The 16,913-nt window shown below is 35.1% G+C and overlaps 1 protein-coding gene across 1 annotated transcript; it reads left to right on the top strand.

Annotated features, from left to right (window-relative positions):
• The first annotated feature begins 8,928 nt into the window (after nt 1-8,928).
• On the top strand, nt 8,929-14,329 carry LOC145557774 (uncharacterized). The gene is made up of 9 exons (XM_081618951.1): nt 8,929-9,426; nt 9,475-9,631; nt 9,722-9,725; nt 10,487-10,548; nt 10,697-11,671; nt 11,871-11,972; nt 12,282-13,004; nt 13,117-13,230; nt 13,302-14,329. Exons 1-9 carry the CDS (start codon nt 8,929-8,931, stop codon nt 14,327-14,329), a joined length of 3,663 nt encoding a protein of 1,220 aa, XP_081475077.1.
• Nucleotides 14,330-16,913: the final 2,584 nt, after the last annotated feature.

Here is a 16,913-nt window from a genome sequence, read left to right as displayed (position 1 = left end):
TTAGTCATAACTTTTTATCTGTGACTTCGATTGAGACAAAACTAACGCCAAATTAAAGATAAAACTCAGGGCTACAAATCCATAGGTTGTAAGACTATTAAATTTTTCTAGAACTCCGGATATGACCAAAACAAATTGACGTTTGTGCAATATCAGGGAATAAAAATCCGGGTTGACTTAAAGGAACTATGACTCGATTTTAGACATATTTATTAGCTCAAATTAATTAATCAATTAATTAAGAAAAGTCATTTAGTTCTTGTTTAGTTTATTCAAGCATATTCATAATTACAAGTCAAACCAAACGGTCAGTTTAATCACATGTAAGTATGCACAAGCAAATAATGCACAAGTAGTCAAATAGTCACAACATGATGTAATGAGTTTGCAACCTAACCATGACTCTAGTTCTCTAAAGTTCAGGATATGGGTTAGTCAAAGAGGGTCCATGGTTATGAGTCCAAATGCACCGCGCGGAAGCCTTACCTTTGGAAGGGTTGGCGCGTGTGGATGGGACCCCGCGAGTTAAACTCGCTTCCATGGTTTGGTGAATTCAACAATCTCGGATGTACCCTTCGTTTCCAGGAGCGTTCGATTGGGTAAATGGAGCATAAATTCCCATAGGGTTATGTCCATATGTAGAACACATATGAGTTTCAGAAAATAGGAAAAAACTCAATCAGGAAGTAAAACCGAGCAAACAGTACTAGAAAACTAGTCGAAACAAGAAGGTAGATTTCTGGCTCAATAGTGGAAGAAATTGGCGCGAGAAAATAGTTTCGTCGCCAGACGCTGGCCCCGTCGGCGACGACGCCAACGTTAGGCGCCGACGCTGTTTTCTCAGCGCTAATTCCTACATGCCTCAGCAGCTTTCTGTTCTTGAATTTTTCAGTTTTTTCGTAGTATTATTTCGATTCTAGTTGTGAAAGATATTTACCTAAATTCCTACGTGTAAAAATCCTATGTTTTTGACTCATTACGGATGGTCTTTCCAATGAGAACCTTTTTTATGCTTATGCCAATAATGTCAACCAAAATTACGCACATGAAATACTTAGAACTTTTCGAGTCTCCTCCACTCATTCTAAATCATTCCCAAAATAAATTTTAGGAATTAAAATAGAAATCCTCCCCAGTGGAGTCGCCAAAAACCTTTGGGCCCAGTTTAGTATTAGTAGGTAAAATCCGGTTTGGGCCCAGTTTAGTATTTTGGCCATAACTTCCTCATTATTTATCGGAATTGGGCTTATAATATATCGTTGGAAAGGTCTTTTCAAGCCCCATCCAACTACACTATTATTGGACCCATATCATGCACCAAACTAAACTTGAATGCACGTTTTCAAAAATAGGGTAAGAAAAGAAATATTTTCAAAAACAGATTTAAGAGATATTTTAATAAAAACATCCTCATCACTAGAATTTTCACACTTTTGCTTTGTTTGATAACAAATGACATGAAAGGTATTCATCACTGGGTTTGGTTTTGGGGAGACACATTTGGGTGCTACAAGAACAAATTTAAGCAGAGCATACATCTCATCAAAAGAACAGAGCCTTAAATTACTATCTTAAAATACATGCAAAATGAATTGTAGAAATCTTTTGGTGATGCAGGGAGTATCTGTTTTGAGAAAATCTAAACTAAGACTACTTTACAATTTGACTGATTGTCTTTCATAAGTTTAGCGTTACAAACTTATAACATAGAAGTGAATACCATCTTTCTTCAAATTAAAGTCGAAACCCGGCCTATTCTATATATTGGCAAGGTATGGTATATAAACCATGTATGGTTTTTGGACCTCGGTAGTAGAGACTTGAGAGAGTAGCTATTGCTAATCTCCATGTATAACACTATGACAGTATAGAGCATGAGTGCATGATCTTTTTTTTTAACTGCATTTTCTAAAAGTCATGTGATATAAAGGCTATGAGTTTACATCTCATCCACCTCACTTTCAAATGGAATATTTCACGCAAGGTATGTGGACAGCCCGTGCTGCATCCCACATTTCAAGACCAACGGGCTCTCGTATGAAGGAAAATAATAAAACGCAAACTTTTTGCTAGTCTCGCGACCAGCTAACTTTGGTTGGTTCCTCATTTTAATAAACGAACATTAAATGTAAACAAAATGATCATTTTGTGATGGAACATGTTTTGAAAGCAACATTGAAATTGGAAATCAAAATCCGAATCTTAAGCGAACATTATATAACAACAATGAAGAACATGGAAAAAAAAGAGAAATAATTATTACGTAAATTGGTATTAACATTGCAATAAATAAAAATGATTTATTTAGAAGCTTTGTTTTTGCTCTACATCATTTTGTTTAGCAGCTTCCAATGTTGCTTCTTCTTCTTTACCTTATTTTTTTAGCTTCATGAGGTGCCCACTCTTGGACTGTTTTTTCTTGAATGGAATTCTTTTCTCTTTTGATGCTACCTTTTGAACTTGATATTCTAGGTCTTTTCATTATACCTATTAAAATTATCACAAATTTTTGTATGTGGCTGGTCACACGGCGTGGCCAGCCACAATTTTTATTTTTATTTTTATTTTTTTAAAATACCACATCTCTTCTATCTCCTCTTTTCTTAGCTTCTTCTTCAAGCCAAACCACACATCACTAATAACCGTATCTCTACTTCACCCATTTTTTCTCTCCTCTTTTCTTAGCTTCTTCTTCGAGTCAAACCACACATCACCAACAACCATATCTCTACTCCACCCATTTTCTCTCTCCTCTTTGCCAAATTGCTGCAATTAAAGCCCAAAATTGTAGAAATTGGGTGTCAAATTGCTGTGAAAATTTGTGATTATTATCCTTAAGATCATCAACAACATTTGAAGTAGTGAAATCGATGAGAACCAAAGAAATGTGAGCTCGTTTTCTTCATGAAATCTTAGATCGAACATTCTTCGTCAAAAATTGCAGGATGTTACTAGTTTGGTCAGGGGTTACTAGTAGGGTGAGACTAGTTTGGTCAGGGATTACATGTAGGGTGTTACTGGTTTGGTCAGGGGTTACATGTAGGGTGTTACTGGTTTGGTGAAGGTGTTACTTGTAGGGTGTTACTGGTTTGGTTAGGGGTTACTTGTAGGGTATTACTGGTTTTGGTCAAGGGTTACTTGTAGGGTGTTAATGGTTTGGTATGGGGCCTACAAGCAACCCTTGAATAAGTAACAAGTAATCCTTGAATAAGTAATTCATACAAGTAACCTTTGAAGTAACTCATATAAATAACCTCTGAATAAGTAACTCATACAAATAACCCTTGAATAAAGAACTCATACAAGTAACCCTTGAATTAACCCATACAAGTAACCTTTGAAAAAAAAAAATACAAGTACCCCTAAAATAAATTTAAGTAACTCCTGAAAACAATACAAGTAACCCCTGAAAATACAAGTAACTCCTGAATAAGTAATCCGTACAAGTAACCCCTGAAAAAAATACAAGTAACTCCTGAAAAATACGAGTAACTCTGACAAAACCAGTAACCCCTGAATAATACAAGTAACCTTGACAAAACCAGTAACCCCCGAAAAATACAAGTAATCCTGACAAAACCAGTAACCCCGTTATCAGCGTGAATAGTAACCCCGTTATGCGAGCGTCTGTATCCGTTATTTATACTGACTTGGCAGCAGGCCACACGGTGTGGCCTACTGCACCAAAAAAGCTCTGTAAAATTATATATTATTAATGAACATTACACATAATAAGTATGAACTATATGTATGTATATATATATATATATATATATATATATATATATATATATATATATATATATATATATATTGTAATTATTAAGGTAAAGATCATATTCTGTAAAATAAAAAAAAAAATTAAAAAAAAAAAAGATCATATTAACATAATCTGATATTCCTTTATGTTTCCTGAACTTTTTCTAACTGTGTTTTTCCAATATTTATTTTCAGCGTCAAACTGTCAATGTTATTACAGAATTTTAACTGAACATCAATTAACACAAAAATGAACATTCATGACAAATTAACAAACACAAAAGTCAATATTAATTGAAAATGAAAATGAACCTTTAATTTTATAAGAACTAACATCCTATAACATTAAGATGAACAATTAAATACTGAGAATAACATCCTGTAACATGAATATGAAGAAAAAAAATTAAACCTATTACTTTGGTGAGGTAAATGAAAACTAAGTGAACATTTGATTTTTTGAGAATGAACATCTTATCGAATAAAAGTGAGCATTCAATGTCATGATGAATTATGAACACTTGATTATTTATTTATTTCCCATTTTAAAAGCATTGGTGGACCTACACGTGTACACACTGAGTCACGTGACTCAGCAGTGCCAAAAAAAGAAGAAGAAGAAGAGGAAAAACGCGTGAAAGAAGCGAACAACCAAACCACAACTCACAACCCTAACTCCCTCTCTCACATCAACCAGCCGACCAAACACCCCTAAATAAATTTTCCCACTCTCACTCCTATTCTCCTCTTGCAAATTCCATCAATTTCTTCTCTTTCTAATTTACCCCATGTTACCAAATCAAAAAATAATGTCTTCAATCAATTAAATCTTCTCAATTTTAAAATTTCAACCATTTTTTTATCCAGAAAATGGGATTATTGTACGAAATGGTAGCCCGGGGAGTAGTGGTACTAGCGGAGTAAACGGCGGCCTTCATTGTGATTGGTTGAATTTTAGAAGTTTTTGTTGAATTTATGTTTTAATTGATAGTGTAATTAATGAATTAATCTGAAGTTAGGGTTTATTTTTGCTTTAATGTATACTGTTAATGAATTTTAAAGGGATTTTGGTGGGTTTAATATTGGGTATTCATGATTATGTTTAATTGAATTGAACTTTTGTTGATGCAATTTGGTTGTTCATCGTTGTGTTTCATTGATTTTATTGTAGTATTGGTACTTTGGTAGTGTTGGCTATTTGGTTATTGTTTGGTACTTTGATTTGTTTCATAATTAATTGCTATATGATTGTGTTAATGTGATAATGTCTCCAATTGAATTGCAGAATTTCTATGAACGTGTTCAATGCTAAATTTTTTATTAATTCTTGTAAAAAATTTGTTAATTTTAAGTTTAATCTTTTCAATTTTTCCTGCTAATATTTCCAGTAATTCTAAAATTATTATTCTTGTTATGGTAAAAAAGATAGATGTAGTCCATTGAATGCTAATGGACTTATATTAACATCTCATATTTTACTTCTCTTCCAAATGAGGTTTCTGATCATTGGAGATGATACATTTTTTTTTGTTTCTTCTTCAAATTAAAATTATTTGTTGGAAAATGATGATAAACCATCGTATTTAATCTTTTCCATCTTAGATTACTGGAAATTTTTTGTACTTAGCTTTCACATGGACATGGTGACTCATAGGTATGGAAATCCTGGATCCGCCACTGTTTAAAACTGCTTACACTTATTAGAGTGTGTGGTTCCTACGGGCTTTTATACCTTGCAACGTACAGACGTTTTACGAAAAGAACATAATATACTACAAATGTAAAGAATATACAGTTGTAGTAAAAATAACATACTATTAAAAAATAATAAACATATACCTAAAGTAAAAAGAACATGATTGCACCAAAAACGAGTGAAAAAACCATATGTCCATGTTCTTTTATTGTGAGTGTAATGTACTTTTATTTGTGATATAATGTTCATTGTTTATTGTGTAATATTCTTTTTGTCTTTAAATTATGGTGGGTGCATATAAATAATGTACATTACATAATATAATCATGTTATTTATTAATATTACAAATGTTTTTTAGATATAAAAAAAAACATAAAATTAGATGTTCTTTACAAAATATCTATACGTTTTTTACAAAACAACTATATGTTCTTTCAACATTTTTTTATCTGTACCAAGCAAGGTGTAGGCGGTTGTACCTTAAAATATTCACACATATTATGGAGGAGGACTACAGGAGTATTCTAAATGAACATCACTGATTAACTTCTCTACCCTTTTAAAAACCAGAAGTTGTGGGCACTATTTGAAATCTACAGTCCATTTCCGTTTTTACCCTTCTTGCCTTTTTTTTCTTTTTTTTTTCTTGCCTTTTTTTTTTCCTTTTTCCTAATGTATGTATCTAATGTCTTCACTGATTTCTAATGTATCTAGCTGATGTGGGTCCCACGTAACAAAAGTTTTCCTTTTCCCTTTTTGGGGTTCCCCTTTATTCATTGTTAGAATTTTTTTAAAATCTATCTTTGTTTTTTTTTAAAAAGGAAAAATGGTATTTCAAAAACGATTTGTTATTTTTTTTTCCTCAATTCTGTTTTTTTCTTAGCAAATGAAAAAATATTTTTAAGAAAAAAAGGAAAGACTGATTTCTTAGGATTTGATTTTTGGGTTTTTTTTTCTACCTTGTTTTGTTTTCCTTTTTATTTACTAAACACATAGAAAATGGCTTTTACATAGCAGTGTTGATAATTAGTCATGAAAAAATGGGTGATTTAGTGTAATGTATTAGTTTGCCACATGTGATTTTGATTTAGTCATTAACTATTTCGTACCTGGTTTATTGTTGATCATTAATGTTGAAAATTAATATTAAAGCATTTTGTTGTGTTGCTTAGTGCACGTGTTTTGTTTGTCTGAATTTCTGAAAAAATTGCCTTGCTTTTTAAAAAGGTTTTCGGTTACAAATTAATTAGTAATTTGTTGCTAATTAAATGTTAGTGATTATTAGATTGAAAAGAAGTGGTGTGAGGTGGAGATGTTTTTTCAGTCAATCAGAATTGTTACTTGTAAGGATTTGGTCTTCCATATTTTAGGGGTTATTAGAGTGTAGCCTTGTGTATGCTTCTTTGACTAACAATAGACTTTGAAATTAGGTGTACTTGTATTTATTTTTTAAAAAAAGGGATATTGGGTTGTACTTATAGTGAATTTATATAAATGAGTTTCCTTGTTTGTGGTTAAATAAGTCTAGCACTTGAGCTCTCTCTTTCATTTGATTTGTTCTGCTGTTGGTGCTATATAAAAAAGTCATAGCAAAGTGATTTAGTTTTAAGCAAAGAAAATCAGGTAACTTAAATCTTGTTAGCTTCTTGGGATAAATGTATATTGCATATATGTATCTTATTGATTATTTCATTGTTATGATCTATGGAACAATTGCCAATAATCTTATGGACCTAGACTTTGATTATCCATGACACAAGACAATTCCATATATTACAGGACGGTGACAAGGACATAAAAGATTTTCTATTGTAATTTGTATACACATGGGTGTGTCATTATGTTGCTGTTTGATGAATGGAACTTGATGCGTTCAGTGAAATGATTTGTTATTGGTTTGTTGTGATTTAGTCATGGAATGTAGGATTAGGTTTTCATAATGTATGGTTTTGGTTGTTATGAAATATAGTGCTTGGTTTAGATGCTATACTGTTGCTTTTATGTTAGTTATTGTTGGGAGAGCGGTCTGTTTAGTGTGATGTTATCTGCTGAATTATGTTATGTGTTGTTAGGAGGTGTGGTTGTGTTGTTTGGAGTATGTCACATAGTCTATGATCAGTTCTTGACTTCTTATTTGTAAATTTGACTACACTTTTAGCCTTATTTGTACATTGTCAATTGAGACGTCATTAAATTCGTATTAACATATACTTTCCAATTATGAAATTTTCATTATTTTTCTTGATTGCAAAATCAAAGATAATTAGCTATCAGTGCATGCTAAGTAGTATGACATTTGAATAGATTAGATTTTTTCATTTATGAATAAGCAAATTTTTGCATCTATTCAATATAAATCGGTTGCTTTAGGCAGCATCTGAGTGGATTGCTTTTATAGAACCCAAAAAAGGTGAGCGTAGATTTTTGGGGTTCGATTTTGTTGGCTCTTTGAGGTTGATCTGCTGAGTTAGTCGTGTGTTGTAGCTAATTTTGGAATGTGTTGTTTAGGTTCAGTAATTTGGGGATTTATGGAGTAGTTTGTGTGTTTGTTAGATAATGGTGGTAGATTGATACTTGTTCTGTTTTCTGGGGGTTTGGGTGCTGCTTTGCAGAGTTTAGCCATGTAATGCAGTAGGTCTGGAGATTTGGTATTTAGGTTGAGTAGCTTTGGAATTTATGGGCTAAGCTAAATGTTTGTTGCATTATGGTCAGTCTTTCTTTGGGTTTTGCATGTATTTTTTGTCATTTGTTAATTGTGCTTTGGTGGTGAAAAGTGATGAAAGCATGGTTCTAAGTAGTCATGAATGATAGGAAATGTTGACTTGCTTTGTGTGTTGTTAGATTATACTATATGGTCATAGGAGAATCCTTTGTTTCATGTCATCTCTTCTATAGTTTTTTTGGGAGTAGCTTTTTTTCTAGGAAGTATCCTGTTTTATGCATTAGTTATACTTGTCCATGTATGCAACTATATATTTGCCCTTTAATAATGTTTTTTTTGTTGTCATATATGCTGCTGCTATGAGCTGCTTTTCTAGGTTTGTGTATGAGAATATGTGGTCCTATCATAGGCTGCTTTGTTGCTGTAAAAAGTCAACCAATATTGTCTAGGTATCTAAATTTGGGTTGCATATAATGATTAGTGCTTTGGGTCTTTTAAAAATTTTGATGCCTGTTTTTACAGGTCATGGACTTGCCACCCACACAAGTAGTGATGCCAGTTCGTGCCCTTCTAAAGCAAATTACCAAGTACTTGAACTTTCCTGATCCGGATTACCAATTTGTTGATGAGCCAGGAAGCATTGCTTATGTGGTGATCCAGACAGATTGCGGTCCCATTGCATCTGTTTACATTGGTGGCTATACTAGCAGTGTAGAAGAGTCCTGTGAAGTGGCTACTAGAAAGGTTGTTTATGACCTAATGAAAAAATATGAATTAATTGTTGAGGATGTGACTTATTTAAGGAAATAAATGTATGATCGCCGTGGTCAGTTGTTTTGGTTGAAGAAGGAAGAGCTAAATCGCATTGAAAAGGAGGAATGTAAGGTGTGTATGTATGAAGACCTTCATTTTGGAACTGAGGATAACTATAGGAAGATTGTTGTGGATTTTGTTGTCATTTTAAGGACCATCTTTAGAACTGTTGAGATAAGGTGCACTCCAATTGAAACGATTGAACATTCTCCTGACGAGTATACTTCCTGGTTTACTGTCATGCCTCATAAAGAAGGAATAGGCTTTCGGTGTTTATTTAGTGATCGTTGCCAAACTGCAGCTGCAGCTAAGCAAATCCTAGCTAGAAAGGCTATCGATTATCTTAGTGATGTCTTTAACCTTGTCATAGTTGATGCCAATTATAAGGTCACAACAGCTAGGTTTGATGCCATCTTATGTACCTTAGAGAAGGAGAGCTATGTAGGTGTCAAAGAACGTGTGCTGGGAATTAAAGAGGAGCTGGAACCTTCTACTGTTCTTATTGAGCAGGATTATCTTACTCCACTTGGACAGGAATTTTAGGTGCCCGTGTCTATTCCACCTGCTTTGCCTCCTAAGAAGCGGCTTTTAAGACACATATATGCTGAAACATCTCCTTCTGCAGATTCTGGCTATAAGATGGTTTCTGTCTTTCCAGTTCCAAAAGATTTGGCTAAGTGTTTTAAGCGAGCAAAGCTTGGTGCTAAGAAAAATTAGGTCCTGTTAGTGTATTGCAGATTAGTGGTGCTGCTGTAGTTGTATTACCTAGCTCTTTTGTTTATTTGTGTAGCTGGGTTAGTTCCTTAGTACTAGAATTATCATAGGACTATCTGTTATTTTCCAGTCTGACATCAGGACTGTATTAAGTGACATTGTGTAAGGCATCTTTTGTGACAAGCATTTTTGATCTTATGTATTTTGTATAGTATATATTTGATGCAATAATAGAATGGACTTGGCTAAATGTTTTTATGTATGATTGTTGTTGAGCCTGTTCTCTTGATTTATGAGATATGCAAAATTTATGTATGTGCTGTTCTATGCTGTTTGTTTATTAAAGTGATTGCAATGCTATTGGCTAACTATATATATATATATATATTATATATTATATTCTATATTTGGTAATAACCAGGATCTATGTAGTACAGTTGCTCATACTATGGAATTATAGTACGATAGTTGTCTGAAGTCGTTGTCTGTTCAGCTATGAGTATGTCCTGCAACATGTGATTTATCTTTATTATAAATAGATATGACATCTAAGGTTCTTATTCTGAGCTGTGTGTTTTCAAAATCATGGTGTAGATCGGTTATTACGAGAAACATCATCTTCAAAAGGATATAATACTAAACGACTTAAAAGTTTAGAATCTGGGTCTTAGGATGAAATGCAGAGGTATATTTACATGTTGAAATGCGTTTCAGTGAATTTTCACATCCATGAAGTTGTTCCGTATTAGAAATATCATTTAATTCCTGCAATAGAGGCTATGCATGCCTAGAAAAGTACCTAATGGAATAGCTACGTGTTTTGCTGCTTCTGTTTTGCTAGGATGCAGAGTCTGCCAGCTACAAAGCGTGCCAAAATACCTAAACCCAAGCATCCTGTTACAAGTAATTCAGACTATGCCATATCTTATATGACACTGAATATTTATGGCAATCATTTGAATAGAAATATAAATACATTCAGTATTTGTATCTCCCATTTTAATTAAGATATATATGTTTCAATGTTTTACAAATATGTTTTGCTAAGCAGGGATCCCTGATGCAGCAATTGGCAATAACTTACCTGCAGTACCCTATGAACTTCCTTCTCCTACTGAGTGTCCCAAGTGTGGGGCACGTAAATTTGCTTTTGAAACACCTCACTTCTGTTGTGCTGATGGTGAGGTTGAGATTGCAGCAAACGAATGCCCTGCACAGCTTGTGAGATTGCTTACTTCTATGGACGAAGATACAAAACATTTTAGGCAGTATATACGCTTATATAACAACATGTTTGCATTTACATCATTGGGTGGAAAATTCGATGCTAAGACTAAAAAGGGGATATATGTCTTTAAGCTACATGGTCAGCTATATCATTATATTCCCTATTTACTCCCTGGAAAGGAAAGACCTAAGTACATGCAGCTCTATTTCTATGATGGAGAACTTGAGGCCAAAAAAAGGCTTGGCTGCTTTCTAGAACTCAGGGAAGATGTGCTAGCTATTTTGATGGAGATTACTAAACTAAATCCTTATGCTAGATTCTTTCGTTCACTAAGAGAGATCCAGGTGACTGAATCTACACAAATATTAATAAACAAGACAACTGTGCCAGATCAGCGTGTTTACAATAATACTCCCTCAACTGATGAATTTGTTGTCATATGGCCAGAAAGTACATCATCTAGTGAATCAGAAAGTCCCCATATTCTGGTGACGGCAAAAAAAGATACATCTCAGCATGATAGACCTCAAGATGATTTAGCTGAAAATGATTTATCAGAAGATGAGTCAAGTTATAATGATCTACCTAAAAAGAGTTTGTGTCATAGAATCATGCATTATTATGGTTGCTATGATCCTTTTAAATATCCGCTGCTTTTTCCATATGGTGATTGCGGGTGGACACAAGGTTTAAAAAAGATGTCTCGAGGTGGAAGACAACAACTACAATCACAGACTGATCTTGTTTCTTCGTGCAGTGTTCATACTACTGAAGAGCTGCTAGAGGAGGAAGCAAGGCGTATGTACATTCTATATCTTTTAACACTTAGATAATCCATGTATATAGGAGATGTATAGTAAGAATAAAAGCAGACAGATTATTACTGAAAAAGGGTAGAGTGATATGCTTGGTTATATTCTAGCATGGGATTTTCAATGTTGTACTGTGAACTGTTTTTACAATTCTTTAAACTTGGGAAAAAATTGTGCATTTTCAGGTGCAAGTGGAGGCTCATCAAAGACAGATAGGAACATTTCAGCTAGGGAATACTATGCATACAAGCTTCAGTGCAGACCTAATAACATGTTGATAAGAGGAGGTAGATGCTTTCAACAGTACATAGTGGATATGTATGTCAAAGTTGAGAATACACGGTTATATTTTTTCCGTAGAAATTAGCAGACTATAAGAGCAGATCTCTATCAAGGAATCCTTGATACTATTGATTGTGGTGAGAATTGTGCATCAAATGTGGGGCTACAGGTCATACTGCCTCCAACATTCATTGGTGGTCCTCGAGATCTTAAAAAGAGATACTTAAATGCAATAGCTTTGGTTCAGCGGTTTGGCAAACCCGACTTATTCATTACAATAACCTGCAATGCTAATTGACCTGAAATTAAACAAGAGCTTGCTATTGGAGAAAAGGCACAAGACAGGCCAGATATTGTTGCAAGGATCTTTAGAGCAAAAGTTCTTGCTTTAAAACACTTGATTAAAAAGAAAAAGGTGTTTGGTGAGGTAGCAGCAATGATCTATGTAATTGATTTTCAGAAAAGAGGCCTACCTCATGCTCATTTCCTGATAATTCTAAAGCAGGACTATAAAATCAAATGCCCTGCTGACTTTGACAAATTTGTCTGTGCTGAAATACCATCTGCTGACAACAATCATCTTAGGAAAATTATTCTGAAGTACATGATGCATGGTCCATGTGGTCATTTGGATCCAGAGTGTCCTTGCATGAAACATAAGGGAAGTCATGGTCGTTGTAAATATGGGTATCCAAAGCAGTTTTGTGATGAAACAAGAAATAGCAATGATGGATATCCAATGTATCGGAGAAGAGATACAGGAGAGACTGTTACAATTCGAAAGACAGTCATGGATAATCAATGGGTCATTCCATATAATCCATATTTATCATCATTTTTTTACTGCCACTTAAATGTTGAAGTCTGTTCTACTATAGAGGCGGTGAAGTATCTATACAAATATGTTTATAAGGGTCATGACAAGATATCTTTCAATGTTGTGAAATCTAAAGATGTTATGCCCATTCATGATGAAATACAGCAATATCAATCAGGTCGTTGGGTTTCTCCATGTGAAGCTGCTTGGCGCCTTTTTGGTTTTGATTTTATACGAAATGCATCCACCAGTTTTGCCTTTTCCTGTACACTTACCCAATTCACAGCTTATACAGTTAAGACCCCATGAACATCTTACATCGGTGGTTTCAGATGACAAGCGTTCAAGAACTTGCCTTACAGAATTTTTCCGCATGAATTGTAAGCTACCATCTGGAACAGGCTGGTTATACAATGAGTTTTCTAAGCACTATCGTTGGGATGCAAGTAGCAAACATTGGTATAAAAGGAAAAATAAAAAGATAGTCATTGGTAGACTGGCTTTGTTGGACCTTCAGAAGGAGAAAGATACTATCTTAGATTGTTGCTGCACAATGTCAGAAGTCCCAGGTCATTTGAAGATCTGCGAACAGTGAATGGTCATTTATGTGCTACATTTCAGCAAGCTGCACTCAAACTCAGGCTATTAGAAGAAGATGATTCAGTTTATTTATGTTTGAAAGAAGGTTGTGCAATTCAGATGCCAATTGCAGTTCGCAAACTCTTTGCTATTGTACTTATCTTTTGCCAACCTAGCAATCCTGTCTCTCTCTGGATGAAATACTATAGCTTTTTGTCCGAGGATTTTAGACACATATATGCTTCTGATCCACAAAAAGTAAGACAACTCAATGTCAGATCAGTTGAGTGGTTTCTGGAATCGATGGGCAGCTCTCTTGCTGCATATGGCTTAGACCATTTAGTTCAACCTGATGATGATGAAATACGAAGAACAAAGGATATAGAAGATGCATTGAATGCTCCAATACCAGACCATTGTTTACAATGCAAGAGTCAGTTGAATCAGGCTCAACAAGAGGCCTTTAATATTATAATGGATCACGTTAGAAAGAAAAAACATGGAGCATATTTTATAGAAGGTCCTGGTGGAACAGGAAAGACCTTTTTATATAATGCTTTATATGCTGAAATAAGGCTCATGAATAAGATTGTTTTGCCAACTGCAACATCTGGTATAGCTGCAGCCAATATTCCCTTTGGAATGACTGCTCATTCCCGGTTTAAAATTCCACTGGATCCTCTTGAGTCACTTGCTTGTAATGTGCCTAAACAAGGCAATCTAGCTGCACTACTAAGAGAAACAACCCTCATCATTTGGGATGAGGCTTCAATGGAAAAAAAAAAAAAAATGTTGAATCACTTGATGTGTTACTCAGGGATATTTGTAACCCTGAACTCTTATTTGGAGGGAAAATTATCGTCTTTGGAGGAGATTTCGGGCAAGTTCTTCCGGTTGTCCCAAAAAGAACACAACGCGAAGCAGTTGCTGCTAGCCTGGTCTGTTATGTTCTGTGGCCGCTGTTAATTAAGTTTAGATTAACAGAGAATATTCGAGCTAGACAAGATCCAACCTATGTAGCCTTTTGCTGGCATTAGGAAATGGACAGTTGCAGAACAGTGATAATGCTCTTGTTCAGCTTCCACCAGCAATTATACAGCCTTAAGATGTTGTTGTAGCTCAAGATATGCAGCTGACTTCAGTTGCTTTTCCAGAAATGAATATGCCTCCATTTGATGCTAATATATTCACCACCATAGCTATACTCACACCAATCAATGACGATGTAGATATTATTAATGAAATCTTAATAGCAAAATTTCCAGGTGAACCTGTGGCCTACAAAAGTTATGATTCCATGATTGACGATAATTGCCCCATATATCCTACAGAATTTTTAAATAAGCTCTGTCCTGGCGGCATGAGTCCCCATGAAATTTTATTGAAAGTCAACAGTCCAGTTATATTATTGCGTAACATCTTACCATCATCAGGTCTTTGCAATGGAACAAGGCTGATATGCAAAAATTTCTTCCCAAATCTCATTGAATGTGTTATTGCTGTTGGCCATCATAAAGGAGAGCATGTATTGATACCAAGAATTAAGTTAATACCATCAGAGTCTTCAGCTTATCCTTTTCAATTTCAGCGTAAACAGTTTCCTTTAAAGATAAGCTTTGCAATGACCATCAACAAAGCTCAAGGGCAAACACTTAATAAATTTGTTGTCTATCTTCCACGATCATGTTTTTCTCATGGTCAATTGTATGTTGTTTCCCTGTCTTGAGCTCGAGAAGCAGCAAATGTAAGTGTTATAACTGATATGGATGCTGATCAGGCAGATCTGGGTTATGTTAGAAATGTAGTATCCTATGATATTCTTTGTATGGCTAGCATCATCTAGCTACATCAATGAGTGATTTCTTTTTATTTCTTATTATAATAGTGCATTAAAGATTTGTGATTTATTTTTAGATTAGATTACCCAACTAGATACTTTTCTTTAATTGATTAATTGTTGAATTGATTTTTTTCTGCAGGTTAGCCTTTTCAATCAACTGACATCCTTTTTCAGTACGGCATAGTTCACTAAACAACAATATAAGTTTTATTTAAGGTATGCTATGCTACTAAACAATTTATGAACATTTTTCTTTAGATTCTGGTATAATATCAGCTTCAATGAACTACTGACATCTTGTAAATGCCTTTTGGGTTATGTGTATAGTGCTGGAAGCCTTTTTTGCTGATCACATAGCCATACAGTAACAGCTTAGTTTTTGGGCTCTCCCTCATGTCTATGCCTAAGACAGTCAACCAGGCAGTATCTTTAATTACCAAGCTGCTTATATGTACTAAATAAACAACAACCTATTATGATCAGTCTACATTTTATGTATATGTATATAATAAGTAAGCAAACAGACTGCTGTGATTGGTTTTAATTTTATGCAAATATATAAACCGAACATATATGTAGTTTGTAATGCCTTAAATACATTATTTGTGTTTTCTTAACACTGAAAACAAAAGCATTGTCATTATAGACTAAGAATTTAACAAATACACAAACTAGCAACAAATGTACTAAGAAAACAAGAAAATAAATTGTATACTTTTTCTTAAAAAAAAAAAGGGAAATTCTCTTTGGTAGACCTCTAATAATAAACATTCTCAGTGGTCAAATGCAAAAAAAAGTTATTATCTTTGGTGAACCATGTTTTAAAAAGTTTTATCAATGGAAACATTAAGCAAGGTAATTAGGCATTTTAAGCGTAACTATGGTTAACTAATGATGTAATGACTAATTTGACCCTATGGTTAACCCCTTCTTAGATTTTTTTTAAAGGAAAAAAAAAAACCCAAACCCCTCACCTAGCCACCAGCACCAGTGCCGGCGGCTAACCCCCAGCCAGCTTGCCTTCCCACCTCCGGTCGGCGACGCCTGTCCTCTACCACCTCCGGCCGGCGACGCCCCACCTCGGCCCCGTTCCTCCCTTTCCCATTTCCCCCATCGATCACCACCCGCCCCACCTCCTCTCTTTCCCAGTTCCCCCACCACCGTTCGTCGGGCCCTTATCGCACCCAAAACCACTACGAAAACCAACACCCCTCCCGACGAACCCATTCCCCGACAAAACCACCACAAACCCTTGAAATCTACCCAAAACCACCAGAAAACCGAAACCCATTTCCTAGGTTTGGTTTCAAAACCCTAAACGGGTTTGGGTATTTTTTGGTGTTTTGGGGTTTTTTAGGATTTTTGGCCGGCAAACAGGGGGGTCGTCGGGGAAGGGCACCGGTTTTGTGGTGGTTAGAGTACGTGATCGGCGGTGGGCATTGAGTGGGGAAAATAGGAAGGGTCGAAAAGGGGAAAGAGAGAGGAGGTGGGGGCGGGGGAGGCGGGGCGTCACCAGGGGAGGCCGGCGCACCAGCAAAGGTAGAGCTGGGCGCCGGTGTCGGCGTCGATTTTGGTGTAGGAAGGGGAGGGGGAGGGGGAGAGGGAATGGTGGGGAAGGTGGTGGCAGGGTGGTGGTTTTTATTTTTATTTTTATTTTTTTAATTAATTTTAAAATGGGGATATTTTAGGCATCACAACTTTTTTTACTTA

The sequence above is a fragment of the Chenopodium album genome, chromosome 9, assembly GCF_948465745.1.
Source record: "Chenopodium album chromosome 9, dcCheAlbu1.1, whole genome shotgun sequence".
NCBI classification, from domain to species: Eukaryota; Viridiplantae; Streptophyta; class Magnoliopsida; order Caryophyllales; family Amaranthaceae; genus Chenopodium; species Chenopodium album.
The sequence above is the reverse complement of the archived record's forward strand: the minus strand, read 5'-3'. Positions and strand labels throughout refer to the sequence as shown.

Excerpts from the sequence above, each read along its gene's own strand:
- LOC145557774 (XM_081618951.1), top strand. The coding sequence starts at position 8,929 with ATGTATGATCGCCGTGGTCAGTTGTTTTGGTTGAAGAAGGAAGAGCTA. Across the intron at positions 9,427-9,474 it reads AGGAGCTGGAACCTTCTACT|GTGCCCGTGTCTATTCCACC; the intron begins GTTCTTATTGAG and ends CAGGAATTTTAG. Across the intron at positions 10,549-10,696 it reads ACCCAAGCATCCTGTTACAA|GGATCCCTGATGCAGCAATT; the intron begins GTAATTCAGACT and ends TTTGCTAAGCAG.